The sequence below is a fragment of the Salminus brasiliensis genome, chromosome 5, assembly GCF_030463535.1.
Source record: "Salminus brasiliensis chromosome 5, fSalBra1.hap2, whole genome shotgun sequence".
Lineage (NCBI taxonomy): Eukaryota > Metazoa > Chordata > Actinopteri > Characiformes > Bryconidae > Salminus > Salminus brasiliensis.
In genome coordinates this window covers 2173057-2193730 of record NC_132882.1, presented here as the reverse complement: position 1 = coordinate 2193730, position 20674 = coordinate 2173057, and the positions used below count along the sequence as shown (strand labels likewise).

Here is a 20674-nt window from a genome sequence, read left to right as displayed (position 1 = left end):
AGAGACTCTATTTTGGGCTCGATCTCAAATAGCTAGCAACCTCTCTCTCTGCCCTACGTAGTGCGCTCCGCACGGCTTACACCCCTAGCTTCTGGACAGTGTAGTGCACTAGCTATTGCTAAATATCACTAGTACTCGAGCGTGGGGCCTCTTAGGGGGGCATATTAAATTATGCGTTGGTCGGCCGCTGTTTCATGACCTACCTAGTGTACTAGCTACATAGGGAGGCGGTTGGAATAGGAGCGAGGCTAAGCTTTGGTAACCTGCACAGTCGAGTTATAATAAGGGCCGCGTCCAAAACCGTCGTTTTAATACACTGGTTTTAATTAAGTGCGCACTGAACAGTGAATAGTGTGGCATGTGTAGTGCAGTAGGGAGTGATTTGGGACGCGGCCACGTTCTTGAGTCGTTTGAACGCTAGAGGCCTAGTGTGCAGATTTGTTAGGTGTATAGGCAGGTAGTTTGTAAACAATAAATAATAGATAATCAATATGCAATGGGATCAAGGGGGATAAAGCCGCCCAGCATTGAGGAGCTGTGGAGCAGTGGAGGAACTGTGTTCTCTGGAGTGATGGTGGTGGTGGTGGAGCTCCATCCAGTACGTCTGGGATGATGAGGAGGGGTGGTGATCATCATCATCCAACATTGTCACTGAATGTCTTCTTCTCTGGACAGTAGAGACAGTTACTCCAACAGAAGCAGGATCAGCTCTTTAATACTCTTGATTTCAGAAGAAGCAGTGAATGAGCAGGCGTCCAAATACTTTTGAGAAATTACTTTGGTAAGTGGTTCCTGCTCAAACATGAGATCAGCTTCCGAGGTTAGATTCCTCCTTTCATTCCAGATCACACTTCACACTCCTTTCAAATTCCTACTTTCTAGGAATTCCTAAAGACATCACTCAGGGACAGACCCGCTTGAGTTCAAACCCAGATGATCCAGAGAGCCCAGAACTCTGGAGTGGACTTTAGTAAACAAGCCAGGTGTGAAAGTAGTGTGTGTGTGTGTGGAGGAGTGCTGTGTTTGTCCACTAGGTGTCACTAATAATGCTAATTTGGACTAATTAGAATTAAAGTGTTAAGTTTCCACCTTATTAACCATTAAACAGTGGTGCTGTGGAGCTCCATATGGACTCATCTCCACCACCTTCTTCCAAGGAAGAGGACCGGGCCTGCGTCTGTGGCTGAAGAGTGTGCTAAACACCCGAACATCCTAACCCAGACAAATGGTCTTGGTTATGGAGCTCCAGTGAAGCTCCAGACACTGGAGCTCCATAACCGAGCCATTTCTCTGGGTGAGGATGTTCTGGTGTTGGTTTCTCCTCCACAGAATGGTGAGAGCAGACGTTCGGGCACTTGCACCTTCAAGCCCCTTCAGGCGCGGGTCGTCGTCTTCTGTGGACATGGTGCCCCCCAGCACTCTAGTCAGTCAGCTCTGCCCTCAATAGCCTGGGTCAGCATAGGCAGCTGTATGGCAGCTACTCTATGACCGGTGTCTCCAGCAGGAGCTCCCTCACTCTGAATGGGACGCGACCACAAACCAGCCGATCCCAGATGACCGGACCAGACGATCTCACACAAGGGTGGAACCACCTCCCTCCTGAAAGTGGGAGGGGTGGGATAAAAGGTGGATGAAGGTGGAGAACAGAAATAAAGGACTGAAGGGAGGTGGTTAGCGTGGTCCACTGCCCAATTTCACACTTTTTATTCGTTATAAATTGTAGCATTTTATATAAAACCAGACAAAAGGAATCTGAAATGAAAAACTGGAAACCGCAAAAATAAATCACAGCAGACACACCTGACCAGATCAACCTGCATCATGGGGAGGGGAGCGGGGAAAGTGTGTGTGTATTTGAGGGGGGTGGGTTTTGGTTTATGACCAGTAATTACCAGCGAGTGTAAATAAAATCAGCTGCTACAGTTAACCGTTTAAAAGCTGAAAGCCCCGACCCCGCGCTCTCCCTCCCTCCCTCAGCCTGACGTCAGCTCCAGCGCTCTGCTGCTGTGGGTTACTATAAGCATGGAGGTGGAGAAGCTGCACTGTTGCTGTTTTTGGGGGGCGTTTGGTGTCTGTTCATGGAGGAAACTCGCTGTGGAGGTGTGATAGAGGGGCAGACCTTTTAAAAATACCAAAAAGAAAAATTACAAAATAAAACAATAACTTAAATAGAAGTGCTTAAAAACACAATTTGAGTTTTTGGAGCCCTTTCAGCAATAAAATTAACAGTTCAGGGGACCTGGGGAAGCCCACCCCGACGAGGAGAGCCTAAAAATAGAAATCATCATCATCACCATCATCATCACCACCATCATCATCAGATCAGAGCGGGCAGTAAGGGTCTTGGGTAACACTAGCAACGCTTCAGTCTCGCCCCCAGTCCTCCGCCCGTCTCTCGTCACGCCTTCCCGTCTGGGCTGCAGTCCGTGATGGCGTCCGTCTCCGCGCCCCGTTCCTCCTCCTCCTCCTCCTCCTCCTCCTGCTGCTGCTGTTCCTCCCAGATTCTCCTCCTCTCCTCCTGCTCCTCCCTCTCCCTGCGCCTCCTCTCTGTCTCCCACTCCACGAAGGAGTCGAAGAGGCTCGGCCAGGCCTCGTCCTCGCTGTAGTTGCCGAGGTCCGGCCCAATGCTCTGCGTGAAGTTCAGAAACATGTTCCAGGTGTCGCGCGAGATCCCGCGCACGCCGCACGGGTTCTCCGACAGGAAGTGGAGCCAGCGCTCCAGGACGGGGGGCGTGTCCAGCGTGAAGACCAGGCGCCACAGCGCGATGGCGATGGAGCGCTGCAGCGAGCGCTGGCCCTCGTCCGCATCCAGCCCGAACTGGAAGGTGAAGCGGTAAAGGTCCTTGAAGCTCTCCTCGCCTCGCGACTCCTCCAGCAGCGCCGAGAACCGCAGACAGATCCCCTGCAGACTGTCGGCCTGGATTGCCCGGCAGCCCTCCACGAACTCCCTCCTACACAGAGACAGACAGACAGACAGACAGACAGATCAGTGATGCTCGCTCTACCAAACACACTCCAGTGCAGCTCTGTAAAGTGAAGCTCGTACGGTCGTGTGTATCTGTATGCTAATGAATCACATCACCCTGTTTCAGACACAATCCACCCAATCAGAGTGTTGGGGTATGTGCAGGGTGCACAGCTCTCAGCCAATCAGCAGCATAGCACCTCACAGCAGCTTCACCTTCTTTTGTTTTCTACTTGCGTTTCTTAGTCACTGTTTCTCCACCTTTTCCAACCTCACTTCATCCATCAGCGGCGCCGGACTGATCAGACTGTGAATATTTAGCTCACCAACTGGTTCTGACGTTTGACTGTCTTTTGTCCCGCCCCCAGCTAAAATAGATTCTGATTGGTTCTGACGTTTGACTGTCTTTTGTCCCGCCCACAGCTGAAGTGAAAATTCTGATTGGTTCTGATGCTGATTGACTGATGGCTGTGCTGTGGAGCTTTACTCTTCCCTTGTTTGTGTTTAACGAGAGTGAATCTCTTTTAATAAGCAGATGAATTATAATCAAATTAAAGCAATTAAATTAATTAAAAAATAAAAAAAAGGGGTGAGACTGATCTCACTGTTGAGAACATGGATCTGGTGGGCCGGGTCAGAACCATAATTACTATTGTGGAGGATGGAATTTGGAACACAGAAGGAATGTGGCCTCCGCCTTTAACCCAGCCGTGTGGTACAGAGACACACACACTCGCACACACACACACTCGCGCACACACACACTCGCGCACACACACACTCGCGCACACACACACTCGCGCGCACACACACAAATAGACAGACAGACACAGACACAAACAGAGAGACAGACACGCACACACAGACAGACACAGAGACACACAGAGACAGACAGACAGACACAGAGAGAGAGACAGACACACAGACAGACACACACAGAGAGACACAGACAGACAGACAGACACAGAGAGAGAGACAGACACACAGACACACACAGAGAGACACAGACAGACAGACACAGAGAGAGAGACAGACACACAGACAGACAGACACGCACACACACAAACAGAGAGACACAGACACACAGACAGACAGACACGCACACACACAAACAGAGAGACAGACACACAGACAGACAGACACGCACACACACAAACAGAGAGACAGACACGCACACACAGACACTGAACAGGGAGCAGAGAAGGTTAGGGGCTTTGATCAAGGGCCCACCAGTGGCAGCTTTCCGAGCCTGGGTATCGAACCCACAACCCTGTCGTCATCAACAGCCCGGTGCTGTAACCGCTGAGCTGTATATGGCTGGTCAGGGCCTGCGAGTCGTGGTCAACACTATTATACACTACTGCTCAATTCTCTACTGGGTCTAGCTACAAACCGCTAGCACGTACATAGCCCCGGAAAAAAGGAAGGAACCCCTTGCATGATCAGTTTCTCTGGTTTTACTATTTATAGGCAGTGTGTTTCAGGGAAATGAACATTAGCGCTGTATTTCATAACCCATGGACAACATTTCCCTATATTCCAAATAAAAATTCAAATATTATTTAGAGCATTTATTTATTTATTTGCAGAAATTACAACTGCTCAAAAACAGCTGCTCAAATAATGCAGAGAAATGATTATTATAATAATTATAAAGTAAAGAAGTTATTATTCAGATTTAATCACAGTACTAATATCTGAACTCTGAGAGCATTCAGAATCATTATGCTGAAATAACCTCGACTGACCAATCACAGCTCTCCTGTCTCGGCCGGCTCTCCACTAGTCTTTCACATCGCTGTTCTGCAGATTCAGATAACTCGGCTCTGTTTGGTGAAATTCCTGGAATAAAACGGCTGCCGAACAGGTAGAGATGCAGATTTAAGGGAACAAATGACGTGATCTCTTAAAGGAATATCTAGGATTTCTGCACAAGGCACGGAAAGTCAGCCCGCTGACCAATGTGATGATCTAGAGGTCTGCTGGGACCTCACTGAGAGTTGAATTAGGCTAATAATGAAGCGCTTGAAACAATGCTGATGCTGGTTTCTGTTCAGAGCTATTAGCATAATGGAGCACTTGCCTCCCCCCCGGAGTGCTAAAGCCATCCAAATCTGCCACCCACCTCCAGCAGCTCACTTTAAACGGGGAGCTTTGCCAATCTGCAACTTTCAGACACTCTGGACCATAAAATATTAATGAGTGCTGAGTCTCAGCTAAATAATCACATTTTACTGCCCTCACACTTCCCCACAGCTACTGTCCTCCAGAGGAAACAACTGGGCCGTATTATAGCCTGTCAGAACGAGCGTGAGTACTATAGAGCATTATAGAGCATTATAGAGCGCCCCCTACGCTTCCTGTAGTGTATTACAGTCTGTCAGAATGAGCGTGTGGATCATATGATCATTATAGAGCATTATAGAGCGCCCCCTACGCTTCCTGTAGTGTATTACAGTCTGTCAGAATGAGCGTGTGGATCATATGATCATTATAGAGCATTATAGAGCGCCCCCTACGCTTCCTGTAGTGTATTACAGTCTGTCCGAACGAGCGTGTGGATCATATGATCATTATAGAGCATTATAGAGCGCCCCCTACGCTTCCTGTAGTGTATTACAGTCTGTCAGAACGAGCGTGTGGATCATATGATCATTATAGAGCATTATAGAGCGCCCCCTACGCTTCCTATAGTGTATTACAGTCTGTCAGAATGAGCGTGTGGATCATATGATCATTATAGAGCATTATAGAGCGCCCCCTACGCTTCCTGTAGTGTATTACAGTCTGTCCGAACGAGCGTGTGGATCATATGATCATTATAGAGCATTATAGAGCGCCCCCTACGCTTCCTGTAGTGTATTACAGTCTGTCAGAATGAGCGTGTGGATCATATGATCATTATAGAGCATTATAGAGCGCCCCCTACGCTTCCTGTAGTGTATTACAGTCTGTCAGAACGAGCGTGTGGATCATATGATCATTATAGAGCATTATAGAGCGCCCCCTACGCTTCCTGTAGTGTATTACAGTCTGTCAGAATGAGCGTGTGGATCATATGAACATTATAGAGCATTATAGAGTGCCCCCTACGCTTCCTGTAGTGTATTACAGTCTGTCAGAATGAGCGTGTGGATCATATGATCATTATAGAGCATTATAGAGCGCCCCCTACGCTTCCTGTAGCGTATTACAGTCTGTCAGAATGAGCGTGTGGATCATATGATCATTATAGAGCATTATAGAGCGCCCCCTACGCTTCCTGTAGTGTATTACAGTCTGTCAGAACGAGCGTGTGGATCATATGATCATTATAGAGCATTATAGAGCGCCCCCTACGCTTCCTATAGTGTATTACAGTCTGTCAGAATGAGCGTGTGGATCATATGATCATTATAGAGCATTATAGAGCGCCCCCTACGCTTCCTGTAGTGTATTACAGTCTGTCCGAACGAGCGTGTGGATCATATGATCATTATAGAGCATTATAGAGCGCCCCCTACGCTTCCTGTAGTGTATTACAGTCTGTCAGAATGAGCGTGTGGATCATATGATCATTATAGAGCATTATAGAGCGCCCCCTACGCTTCCTGTAGTGTATTACAGTCTGTCAGAACGAGCGTGTGGATCATATGATCATTATAGAGCATTATAGAGCGCCCCCTACGCTTCCTGTAGTGTATTACAGTCTGTCAGAATGAGCGTGTGGATCATATGAACATTATAGAGCATTATAGAGTGCCCCCTACGCTTCCTGTAGTGTATTACAGTCTGTCAGAATGAGCGTGTGGATCATATGATCATTATAGAGCATTATAGAGCGCCCCCTACGCTTCCTGTAGTGTATTACAGTCTGTCAGAACGAGCGTGTGGATCATATGATCATTATAGAGCATTATAGAGCGCCCCCTACGCTTCCTATAGTGTATTACAGTCTGTCAGAATGAGCGTGTGGATCATATGATCATTATAGAGCATTATAGAGCGCCCCCTACGCTTCCGGTAGTGTATTACAGTCTGTCAGAATGAGCGTGTGGATCATATGATCATTATAGAGCATTATAGAGCGCCCCCTACTCTTCCGGTAGTGTATTACAGTCTGTCAGAATGAGCGTGTGGATCATATGATCATTATAGAGCATTATAGAGCGCCCCCTACGCTTCCGGTAGTGTATTACAGTCTGTCAGAATGAGCGTGTGGATCATATGATCATTATAGAGCATTATAGAGCGCCCCCTACGCTTCCTGTAGTGTATTACAGTCTGTCAGAATGAGCGTGTGGATCATATGAACATTATAGAGCATTATAGAGCGCCCCCTACGCTTCCTGTAGTGTATTACAGTCTGTCAGAATGAGCGTGTGGATCATATGAACATTATAGAGCATTATAGAGCGCCCCCTACGCTTCCTGTAGTGTATTACAGTCTGTCAGAATGAGCGTGTGGATCATATGATCATTATAGAGCATTATAGAGTGCCCCCTACGCTTCCTGTAGTGTATTACAGTCTGTCAGAATGAGCGTGTGGATCATATGATCATTATAGAGCATTATAGAGCGCCCCCTACGCTTCCTGTAGTGTATTACAGTCTGTCAGAATGAGCGTGTGGATCATATGAGCATTATAGAGCATTATAGAGCGCCCCCTACGCTTCCTGTAGTGTATTACAGTCTGTCAGAATGAGCGTGTGGATCATATGATCATTATAGAGCGCCCCCTACGCTTCCTGTAGTGTATTACAGTCTGTCAGAATGAGCGTGTGGATCATATGATCATTATAGAGCGCCCCCTACGCTTCCTGTAGTGTATTACAGTCTGTCAGAATGAGCGTGTGGATCATATGATCATTATAGAGCGCCCCCTACGCTTCCTGTAGTGTATTACAGTCTGTCAGAATGAGCGAATAATTTATATTACCAGAAAATAAAAGCCCTTTCAATTTTTAATAATTACAATCTGTATTTTGTGCACTTGTGTAAAGTGAAATAACTAAATTTACAACTATTTCTATTCCTCACCTTGTAAACTTGCACATGGTCGCAGCCTGAAACTTCCACGCCAGCACCAGGACTTTAAACTCGGCCGGGTCGACGTGCAGGTCGTTACAGAACCGCTCCATTCCCTCTTCCAAGATGGAGTCCTCATGCTCGTCTTTATACCTCATGAACATCTCCTCTATCCGAGCCAGAGACAGACCTTCCCCATCCTGCTCAGGCTCCTCCCTCCGCACATCCCCTGGCGACAGAGGCGGAGCTATAGAGGTTTCTACAGTAACCTCTGGTGACTTGGTGCCGTTGACGTCGGCAGGGAATTTGGACTCTTCTTTGTGGCCTCCGGTCCCGCCTCCTCCTCCACCCCCTCCCTTTTTACCATGCGACTTCCCAGACTCCTTTTCACCACTTTTGCTGCCCAGAGAGGATGTGGGGTTTTTACATTTAGTCACGCACTGGCCCATGGTGCTCTCTCGTCCCCTCTCTCTTTTCCTCTTACGCTCTCGTTCTCCCTCCTGGCTCTTCTCCTCAGGCTAGACGCCTCTGCTCCTCCAGCCACCGGACAGCAGTCAACATGCCCTAACGAATCAGAATCAGACAGACAGAATCAGTCACAGTGCCATAAAGAATCTGAATCAAATCAGAGTAACAAAATAAGCCACCATGTTCAAAAGAATCAGAGCCCAAGAGAATCAGAATCACTCATTTCCTAATGAATGAGAATCAGAGAGACTGAATCAGTCATCATGCCCTAATGAGTCAGTGTAACAAAATGAGTCAACATGAATAAAAGAATCAGAATGAATCATAAAATTAGAATCAAATCAAGCCCAGAATCAGAATCTAAGAAAATCAGAGTCAGGAAGAATCAGAACCTGGGAGAATCTGAATGAATTGTTGCTGAATCAGCAAGAAAGAATCAGAACCACAAAATGAGTCACCAAGTCTGAATCAATCAGGACCAGAAAGATTATTAGAATACAATTAGAATCAATGAAACAAGTCACTAAATCCCAACATACTGAAAAACTATGAATCAGTATGAGGGACTGAATCAGAGCCGGTCTCTAAACTGTGATGAATCACAATCAAAAAACTAAAAAGAATTGTTAAAAAATCAGATCAGAAAAAAATCTGAATCAACTGGGGCAAAGAATCAAAAAGGCAGAAACCGAATCAGACTGAATCAGAGTAAAAGAAAACACAAATCAGAATCAGTCATTATGTCCTGAATCTGAATCAGTGCATGATGATGATGATGATGAAGGCCGTGGGTATAACATACAGTACTGTAATAACATCAGAGTGAGTCAGGAGGCACAGATTCCTTACATTCTCCAGCGTACTGACTCAGACTCTGAACACTGATCAGACAAGCCCTGTCCGATAACCCTTAATCACACTTACACCCTTTACGATTTTAGTTTCCAGAGCTTAGGTCAGCAAACGTCATGAAGCCTGGGCTCCGAAGTGGCGCAACTGTCTAAGCGTTGGCTCAGACATCAGGAAGTCACAGGTTCGATGACCGGTGATGCCACAGCCATATGTCAGTTTCTGGGTGGGCCAGTCACACAGCCAGGACCTGCAATTGGCTTAGACTGGGTTCTCAATCTGAATAGGTCCTGTCAGTAGCCAATCCAAACTGAGCATGACAAGTAAACACAGGAAGGAGGTAACAGAATTAGCAGTTAGCGATGTCCTCCAAGTGTGCCGAGCCTCAGTGATGTAGTGGAGCTTCTCCACGCTAGCCTTCACCCTCCCAGCACTGATGGGTTCTAGATAGTGAGGGGACTAGGAATCAGAATGACTGAACAGGGATTTTGCTCCTTTTCAAGAGACTTATCAGATCAGTCAGATCAGATTATCACTCAATCACAAAGCGTGACATCAGCGTTTACCTCAGCCCGATCCTCTGAGTCACGGGGTGTGTGCGCCGGTCCTCCCACAGTGTGAAGGAATCATGAATCAAACCCCGACTGCTGGTTAGTGTATTGCACAAGAGCGTCACTCCCTGCTCTGCCTCCACCCACACGCCCAGGGGCTGCGTTTTATAGGCCTGATCTCCTCATGCAGCGAACACCCAGCTACACTCCGCTCAGCTCACCTCACTGTGTCGTTACACAGCATAACAAGAGGCTTACTCACTGGACTGACCGGTGCAGCACGCAGTCAAAGGGTGACAGGAGCCGAAACCAAACCCCTGTAGGGGGTCCGAGGTCACTGTTCCTAGGAGAAACCTTCAGTGATCCGGATGTGAAGATCCTGGTGTTGGGGTAGCATTCTTTGTGGAGAAACCCCCCTGTAGTTCAGAATCAGGGGGGCTTTCCACAGCCTAGACGACTGATTTCCACTGTAGCATCAAAACAGTCCGAGTTCAGCATCCACTATGAATTATTCTGAATCAGTGGACACTATTACGTAAATGTATTATAACTTTAGGATCCACTACAAACGGTTCAGTATTATTCAGTATCCACTATGGATTATTCAGCTCCTATTATGACTTTATTATCTACTGAGAATTATTCAGTACCTACTACGATTTGAGCATCTGCTATTGATTATTAATTATCCAGTGTGGGTTATTCTGAATTAGTGGATACTATTACACCTTCAGTATTTACTATAAATGATTAAGTACATACTCTGAATTATTCAGCACTTATTATGACTTTATTATCCACTATGGATTATTCAGCACCCACTACTGATTATCCAGCACATTATCCGTTATTGATTATTAATTATCCAGTGTGGGTTATTCTGAATTAGTGGATACTATTATAACTAAATGATTTAGTAAATACTGAATTATTCAGTATCCACCATGAATTATTCAGCACCCATTATAACTTTCCCATCCACTACACATCATTCAGCACCCACTACGGATTACTGAGCATCTACTATGAATTATTCAGCACCCACTATGAATTAGTCAGAACTTACTACTGAAGTGTGGATCCTTGCAGTTCAGAGGTGTAAAAATAGTCCATTATAAAGGATTAACAGGCTGCAGATAAAGGGCTGCTATGGGACGATACCAGTGTTCCCACTTTAATGTAAGGGTTTTAAATGGAGAGGACTGGTGACTGCAGCCCCAGCACATTACTGCCACAGTCAGACAGACAGTCAGACAGACAGTCAGACAGACAGTCAGACAGACAGTCAGACAGACAGTCAGACAGTCAGACAGTCAGTCAGACAGTGACCTCAGAGAACACCAGAAGAGTAGAGAGGGGGGGGGGTGCTCTCCTACTCAACAGTGTTAAAACTCAGAATGTACACATCACCATGGAAACGCCAACGTAAACAATGGGACCATTCTGGAATGCCATGGTCGCTATGGAAACCTTTGCGGTGGGAAGGCACTCACCCGAGCGTTTGAGTGGCGGACAGCGGGGTCATCTGAGAGAGATCCATCGTCATGACCTTAACATCCGCTAGCCTGGAAAGTGAAACGACAGAATGTGATACGGTGTGTGTACACACACACACACACACACACACACACACACACACAGCATTCCCTCTAGAGACTCTCAGATCAACTGCAGCACCATCAGGTAAACTTTCCATCACACACACACACACACACACACACACACACACACACACACACACACAGTTTCGACTCCACTCTCCTGCTGTTTCTCTTAAAGCTTCACTCTGTATCAGCTCCACCTTAAACCAGCAGCTTCAGGATCATGCTGATGCTCCACTGACTGTAACAGGGGGAGAACGGCGTCTCCGTCATTCCCACTCCGGGCCGGAGCGCTGCTGCTGCTACTGCACTATGGAGGTTTGGTGGTGGAGCTGCAGGAGGAGAACCTCTCTCCAGAACTGCTGCTGTGTAACACTGCAGAACCCATAGAGTCATATTAGTGTAGAATCCTGTAGTATTACTCTACCACCTCCGCCCACATGCTGCTCCACCTTCAGATGCTGGATCTCTCAAAACACGTGTCTATCTGAGCACGAGGAGGCGCTCATGGCACAATATGCATTTACTGCAGTGGAGTAAAAGTGAACTACAGCCCCCAACTGTAGGGGGAGCCCAGGAGCAACAGATTCTCTTAAAGCTGCTTTAAAGGAAAGTTAATGATCATACAACAAAAATCTGAACTCACTGGAGAAACTGCAGCTGGGTAATATTACTCATTCTATCTCATTATTGACGGACATTATAGCCCAGCCGGCTGCAGCAGCAGCGCTGATGTTCTCAGAAGATAAGTAGAGGAGTTGAGCTACTGCAGTGTGGAGCTATTTTACAGTGGAAAACAGACCATAATATCTGACTCCCACTGAAATGCTCTGTTTTACCAGCGGGAGAACCGCAGAACCAGCACTCGCCTTTCTCTGTTCTTAAACCAGCACTGAAGAACCCGTTCAGAACCGAGTCGAGGAGACTACCGCTTATGCTAATACACACATGCTATAGAAACCCCAATCCCACACACACACACACAGCACATTCACACACTATAAACCAGTTATTACACACCAGTAGACCAACAACCACGGATATCAGTCCAGTGTGTACCACTACACACACACACACACACACACACACACACACACACACACACACACACACACACACACAGGAAGTGATCAGACTGCAGTGTTTTAGAGGAGCTGGGAGCTGATTGGTCAGGGAGGAGAGTCAGACTGGATTATCAGATATTAAAAGCTATAAAACAGTGATTTTAAGAAAAGTCTCAACTGAACTAAATCAGTCAGTCCAGAAAGTCTGATTATAGAATCTGATCCTGAAAATAAAGAGAATTCACTGAACCGGGTACGCACGGGCTGGGTAACTGGCGGTCCAAAATGGGGAGAAAACAGAGAGGAAAAAATGGATAAAATTATAAAAACAAAAACAAACAAAGCCTTCAGTAGGAATATATATATTAATACTTACTGACTACATTAATTATTATTTTTATTAATGATTTATTCTAATATTCATGTTTTACTGAGGAAATCAACACTTACTGGCCAGACAGGCAGCTTTACTCTCTGATTCTTACAGGGGACTAAAACTGACACAACCAGCCAGAACCAAACTCCCTGTGTGAGTCCACATAGCTGCTGATGAATCCGGTTAAATTCTGGTTCTGGTGAGTAATGCTGGTGGATTCCTCACGTAAACTATCCTCACCTCCTCCATCCGCTTCAGTAAACCTGCTCTGATACTCAGTCCCCGTTACAGACCAGGAACTGACCAACACCTTCCACTGAAGGCATCGGGCATGTCCAGGCAGACCACCACACACACACACACACACACACACACACACACACACACACACACACACACACACACACACACACAGCACAGCAATTAGTGCTATAAAAGGCAGCTGATTTTAATGAATTACAGAGCCGTCTCTAAAACAGAGGCCAAACGCTCACATATCCAATACTAACTAGATGTGGCTCAGCGCCACGTTACCCTCTCCAACACTGTTATTACCACCTTACCTGATCACCTGATTCTCATATTATTTTATATATATCCTCATATTATTTTAATCATATTATTTTATCTGAAAAATCTAAGCCCTTCTAAAATCAGCTGCTTTTAATTAAGCTTATGAATAATGCATCTAAAGGCATTAGGGACTACTAGGGATGCACCGATCCGGCTTTTTCAGTTCTGATACCGATACATAAACTCAGCATAACGGTCGATACCTGATACCGATACCATTGTTGAATTAATAAACCATATACCTCACCATGTGGGAGAGACTTGAGGCATCAGGATTTGACTTTGTCAAACACACAAACACTAATCAATCGGATGTTTTAATATTTAGCGTAATTCAAAACTGAATCTAGCAGCTGAACCTGGTCAAACGTACAAGCAGCAACCACACATCGCTACATGTAATGTACATTGAGTGCATTTAGTCTCACACCAACCAAAGGATCGGTTCAATGGATCGGCCTAATTATCAGATACCTGATCCAGCTAATTTTGTTAATATCTGGACCGATATCTGATCCTAATATCAGATTGGTGCATCTCTATTTACTATGGCAGTGTGTGTGTGCTGGGATCCGATCACGTTCTTTCTTTTATCCGTCCATTATCCCATTCAACACTCTCTACACCCACATGCCAGCTGTAATCGTAAGTGTAGAGGTGGGCAATGACCGTATTTACAGTAATGTGATCAGTGTTATCGTTATTGTGATGCACTCTGGGCTTTTGGAGCATGGTGTGGAACTCGTCAGCTCTCAAAGACCGCCAACTGACCAACTGCAGGCTCTCTTATACAGAGTGTGTTTAGTCATTAGTAGGGCTGTGTGTATCGGGAAGCTCCTGGAGATGTGAAGAGGGGGGTCATCATGACGTAACAGCGGCATATTTCAGATTCAGAAATACTTATTTGATCCCAGGAGAGAAGAAATCAATAAACTGAGGCCTCGAGTGGTCAAGCGGACTAAAGCTCCGTCAGTATGATCAGAGGATCGCTGGTTCGAATCCCGGCTAGCGATGCTGCTAGCCATCGGCAGTTCGAAAAAGGAGCGTCGGAGTCGGGGGCACTGCTGCAACAGGAGGGGGGAGTGTGTGCGGGATGTGTAATTGGTGGTCCAAATTAAGGCACATGTTTAATGTTAGCATCTCCTTCCGCTATATTATAGTATACCTTCATAAGCAGCTTGCTGCTACGTCACACTAACAAACTCCACCCACTCCCTGAACAGCCTGCAGCTCCTTCTCCAGCTCCTTACACACAGCAGCCAATTAAACTCCAATTAAACTCCAATTAAACTCCAATTAAACTCCAATTAAACTCCAATTAAACTCCAATTCTGCTTCTACATTTGCTTGTTATTGTTTATTATTGTATTAAATGTTAACTTGGTCTTATTTTCTATAGCTCAGGGCATTTAATTGTTTAGCGGAGTGATACAGCGCTTGTAAAAAGGATGCGTCGTTATAGTGAAACAGCACGGTCAGAGCACTTCTCAGCCAATCAGCTCGCATGGCCGGGACTAACTGTTGTAGAATTCGCTTCACGACCCAGTAGATACGATTCTGATTATGGTGATATACTGCGATGCCGTACAATAGGGAGTATGTAGCTTTTTTTCTTGATCAAACAAGGAAAACTCCTAGCATAAACACACCGAGTCATATACACAAAATCTGAGTTCACCTTATATCCAATCAGAACAGTAGCATCTGCAGACAAACTCATCTCATATCATGAGAAAATGTTATTGTGATACAAAACAAGCTTTTCTAAGCTCATCAAGGACATCGCCAGTGTTTACAGGACACTGACCAACTGCACGTTTCATTACAATCAGTGCAATCAGCCTGATTTTACTGGATGACGTGCAGCACACTCATCACTGTACAGGAGAGCGTCCAGTAAAATCACTGTACAGGAGAGCGTCCAGTAAAATCACTGTACAGAAGAGCGTCCTGTAAAATCACTGTACAGGAGAGCGTCCAGTAAAATCACTGTACAGAAGAGCGTCCTGTAAAATCACTGTACAGGAGAGCGTCCTGTAAAATCACTGTACAGGAGAGCGTCCAGTAAAATCACTGTACAGGAGAGCGTCCAGTAAAATCACTGTACAGGAGAGCGTCCAGTAAAATCACTGTACAGGAGAGTCTCAACACACAACACAGACTGAACCACTGTCTGCCACCAATTTAGCATATAAACTATTCATTAAAAATCAATACTGTGTTTTTGAGAATCGATACAGTGCTACCAAACATATCACAATACTTTGATATATCGATATTTCCGCACATCCCAACCGATTAGTCTTGTTTACTTGGATGGAGCTGAATAAAATCACTGAAGTCAGATAGCAGTGTTTACAATCTGCTGCTACTGGTGGATTACGTCATCAACACTGCAAATATTCTGTATTGTGAAAACGTCTATAATTATCGTGATACTGAATGTCTACCATATCTCCCACCCCTACCTAACTCCATCCACCGCTTACCTCTAGGTTCCAGCAGTGTCATCTACAGACTCCTCAGTGCTGAAGTGGGCAGCCCGGCACCCAGCTCAGCATTAGCTGTCCGGCGAAACTTCCCAACCACCCTGTTTAATCTCTAGTTAGTCATGGGTGTCCATGAGAGCGACCCGAGGAGAAGACACACTTTAACCTCAAACCTTCAGAGCAGGGCCTTCAGTTATCAGCCTAACCCAGATACACAACCTGCAGCTTGCCTAGTCTGAGCACTGGCTTGATTCTCACTAATGTGTTCCTGAAAAACAGCTTACTGACCTCCAAAAGTACACTTATAAGCTTGGGTGGCTTCTTCTCCACACTGTTCTCCAGTTTAGGATTCCTCTATGTGGACACTTTTACATGCAGGCTTAATATTTGTGTATTATAAACACCTTACAACACATTAATAATCAGTTATAACACAAATGAAAAGGGCAAGAGAGATCGGCCTCTTCCCAAACAGTGACCCACGTTCATCTCTACTGAGGAGTTACATGGATGAACTTAGAAAGATCTTCTGAGCTTCTCATTTCCTCCAGTTTAGTTTGATCTTTCTTCATCTTAGATCCTCCATGTCCATTTATTAATGCGTTATTAACACTTACAAACAGCAGAAAGACTCCTGAGCTCCAAACATGAAGATCAGCACTGCTGAAAATGTGAAGCTCAGCCATGTCTCTCAGAGCTCGGACTGTGAGAGTAGTCTCTTCATATGGTAATGAGCTGATCAGATGCAGCATTAGACTGGGTCAAACGTCCAGTCTCAGATGAGGAGAAGCCAAAGAAAACGCACCCCCCTCAACTCAGAATCCTGGTACCACTGTACTACATGGCTACTGCTATTATTATTATTATTATTATTATTATTATTATGGTCATTAACTAGGTCCTACACACCTTACAAAACATTACTAGGCAGTGGTGCTGGGCAATATGACCGTTTTATTTTTATCGTATATTTTATCATATTATTAGTGCTTAATAAACACTGGCCTGCAGGTTTCATTACTAACAGTGTAATTAGACTGGGCTACTTATCCGAAGTTCAGCAGATGTTGAGTAGAAATCACTGTATTTAGTATAGGAGAGTAGGGCTGGGCGATATGGTAAAAATACTTGACATTTAAAGACATTTTTCACAATATACTATATTCATCACTATACAAGGAATCACAGACTACATACATCAGTAGTGACCAATTCCTAAAAACTACTATTCAGATACTGATTTTTATTTTAATCAACATCTGCTGCTCTTCATCTAATTACACAGTTGGTAATAAAACATGCAATTGATTAATTTAACTAAATTAATCACGATACGCTAAAATACTGCCATATTGCCCAGCTCTACGGGAGAGTATCTGAATATTAGAGCGTCACCGTCACTCAGAAAACACCCTCAGCTAGTTTATTCAGACTAGACCCCAGAAGATCCTCTAATCTTAGACTCGACTAAATACAGAAGGCAGTCTGGAGACACGGTCCTCCACACACTCTCAGAAGAGGAGGGTCTTCAGTCTGGGTTCGAGGACAGCGAGCGTTGGACACCCAGGGGAAGCTCGCTCCACCACTTCGGTGCAGGACAGTAAAAAAAGGGGATTTTTAAAAGAATCTGTTACTACTGATATAGTCTGTAATTACATGTATTGTGAGAAATGTCTTTAAATATCGTGATATGGTATTTCTACCACATCGTCCAGCCCTAACAGACCATTATAACACAAATAAGAGAGCTCTTATAAAAGGACAGATTACGAATTATAAGAAACAATTGTTTAGGAGATATTATTTACTGGCATACCTTACATTATAATTATAAATATTAGAATATAAAACCTTGTATCTATTTAATTTCTCACTTTTCCTATTCATGTCTCTTTTTAATATCTTATTATTTTAAGTATTCAGTAATTGCTCTTTGGGTGTAACTGAGACCTTGAGATCCCAATTTTGTCCCACATGTGATGTGAATGATTATAAAGTCTTATTTATCTCTTATCTCACAAACAACAACAACAACAACACAAACAGCAGCAGCAGCAGCAGCTCTACAGGAGAAGGGACTTTCAATACAAGTCAATGTAAACAGATTAAATTGTTTAGATTTTGGTCCATTTATGAAGTTCTGATTCAACATAAAGAACAATTTATAAACCCAAAACCAGTAAAAATATGAAAATGGATAAATCCCCTGTGTGTTTATTCAGCAGGACTACAGCACCGGGGCTCCAGCGCTGGGCTAACTCAGCAGCCCCAGCAGCGCATTTAGAGGCTCCGGGCCACGGAGCGAGCTAACCCAGGGCTTCCCCTCCGTCCCGGCGGTTTATTAAGGGCTGTTCTCTCCGTCCCGGCGGTTTATTAAGGACTTTCCCTCCGTCCAGGCGGTTTATTCACTAATCTACACTTTTAACCCGCGGCTCTGACTCCGCTCAGAGGCTTACTTAGCCTCCTGAGCTAACAGGCTAACGCACTGCTACCGCCGCGGACCCAACTCAGCGCACTTTCCCTGCACTTCTCCGTTAGCTTTAGCAACAAGCTAATTAGCTGCCGTGCTAAGAGCCTCCTTATCCCATTTCCTCGCCTCCAGTCGAGCTCAAGTCGACAGCCTCGAGGTCTGCGGGGGTCCGCGGGGGTCCGCGGGGGTCCGCGGTTCTCAGCGCGGCGCTGTAGAGACTCACCCGGGCAGAAAGCGGCGAGTTTGGGGCGGTTTTACAGCAGCTGCGCATCGCCGCGATGGTCCGACACTTCCACATCCACAGCCCAGCTCGGAGCGCTAGCTGCTTCCTGAGCACAGCCGCTTCTGAAGCTCCGGACACCGCGAGCAGCACAGCCGGCGGCGCGCAGCGAGGGGGCTCCGGGGGTCCGGGGGTCCGGGGGTCCGGCTGCAGGCGCAGGGCTGGGGGAGCAGGTGCTGTTCGGGACAGGGCTTTTCTCTTTGTGTTCCTCTTCTGCTGCTCTTTACTCAATGACTGAACATTATGGGAATTTTCCCTCCGTCACGTCCTGTAGGCAGAGCGGAGAGTCCTGCAACCCGGACTGGACCATCCTCAGAACCGGACTGGACCATCCTCAGAACCGGACTGGACCATCCTCAGAACCGGACTGGACCATCCTCACACTGGGACTGGATCAATCCACACAGCAAAGACTGCACACTTATTACACTTATTAAATAAATACATTAAATAAAATAATAATTAATTAAACATAAATTAAATAAATGAAGTTAATTTATAGTTACTGTTTTATTCATTTTATGTATTTATTGAACTATCTTTATTATTATTATTATTATTATGATGAATAGTAGTAGTAATATTATTATGTTTTTGCTTTATTGATAATTTCTAAAAGGGCACTAGAGAGTCCTGCAACCCAGACTCACCTGGATCTCCCTCAAACAGGGACAGGACCTGGACCGGATCTACTCAAGAAAACACCGTAAAACAAAAGGTAGCAACTTTTATTATTATTGTTATTGTTATTATTATTATTATTGTTGTTGTTATTATTATTATTATTATTATTGTTATTTTTATTATTATTATTATTGCTGTTGTTGTTATTATTTAGTTTTAATGGTCATTTCTATAAAGGTATTAAAGTGGAGAGTCCTGCAACCCGGACTGGATCATCCTCAGACTGGGACTGGACCGGACATAAATAAATACAATACATTACAATACATACATAAAAATACATTACAATACATAAATTAAATAAATAAACATACAGGACAGGAAGTTACAGTTACTGTTTTATTTATTTTAAGTATTTATTGAAATAGCTATGTTATTGATGATGATAATAATAATAATAATAATAATAATAATAATAATAATAATAATAAAACAACAACACCAATAATAATAATAGTAATAATAATAATAATAATAATTATTATTATTATTATTATTATTGCTGTTGTAATTATTATTATTGTTATTGTTATTATTATTATTATTATTATTGCTGTTGTAATTATTATTATTGTTATTATTATTATTATTATTATTATTATTATTTCTGTTGTAATTATTATTATTGTTATTGTTATTATTATTATTGCTGTTGTTGTTATTATTTTTGTTTTAATGGTCATTTCTATAAAGGTACTAAAGTGGAGAGTCCTGCAACCCGGACTGGATCATCCTCAGACTGGGACTGGACCGGAGCTGAAAAGACTGTAATAATCCACACAGCAAAGACCTCCTCACCTGGATCTCCCTCAAACAGGGACAGGACCTGGACCGGATCTACCCAAGAAAACACAGTAAAACAAAAGGTAGCAACTTTTATTATTATTATTATTATTATTATTATTATTATTATTATTATTATTGGTGTTGTTGTCTGTCGTTGTTATTATTTAGTTTTAATGGTAATTTCTATAAGGGTACTAAAGTGGAGAGTCCTGCAACTTGGACTGGACCTCCCTCGAAAAGGGACTGGACCGGATCTACCCAAGAAAATACTTTATTAATTCCCAAAGCAACGATGGCAAATGATAATGAAGATTCTCTAATATTTGTTATATATTTATATTTAATTTTGATTATATGATATAATACTACTACTAATAATAATAATTCAGATTATTATTATTATTATTATTATTATTATATTAATATTACTGGTCATTTCTAAAAGGGTACAGGAGCAGAGACTGGACCGTATCTCTCTCACACTGGGACTGGACCAGGGCTGTCCATGAA

At 44.2% G+C, this 20674-nt stretch overlaps 1 protein-coding gene across 2 annotated transcripts; it reads right to left on the bottom strand.

The window, feature by feature from the left end:
• Positions 1–1671: 1671 nt before the first annotated feature.
• On the bottom strand, positions 1672–18984 carry dcun1d3 (defective in cullin neddylation 1 domain containing 3). Of its 2 annotated transcripts, XM_072679234.1 has the most exons (4): positions 18638–18984; positions 11335–11406; positions 7986–8537; positions 1672–2951 (listed from the first exon to the last, which is right to left on the bottom strand). In XM_072679234.1, exons 3-4 carry the CDS (start codon positions 8420–8422, stop codon positions 2399–2401), a joined length of 990 nt encoding a protein of 329 aa, XP_072535335.1. In that variant the 5' UTR covers positions 8423–8537; positions 11335–11406; positions 18638–18984; the 3' UTR covers positions 1672–2398. The 2 variants fall into 2 exon arrangements, with proteins under 2 accessions (XP_072535335.1, XP_072535336.1); XM_072679235.1 differs by lacking the exon at positions 11335–11406.
• Positions 18985–20674: the final 1690 nt, after the last annotated feature.

Bases quoted from the DNA above. Each gene is read 5' to 3' on its own strand.
- dcun1d3 (XM_072679234.1), bottom strand. From the start codon at position 8,422: ATGGGCCAGTGCGTGACTAAATGTAAAAACCCCACATCCTCTCTGGGC. The intron at 2,952-7,985 runs GTGAGGAATAGA...GTCTCTGTGTAG, and splicing joins ACCATGTGCAAGTTTACAAG to GAGGGAGTTCGTGGAGGGCT.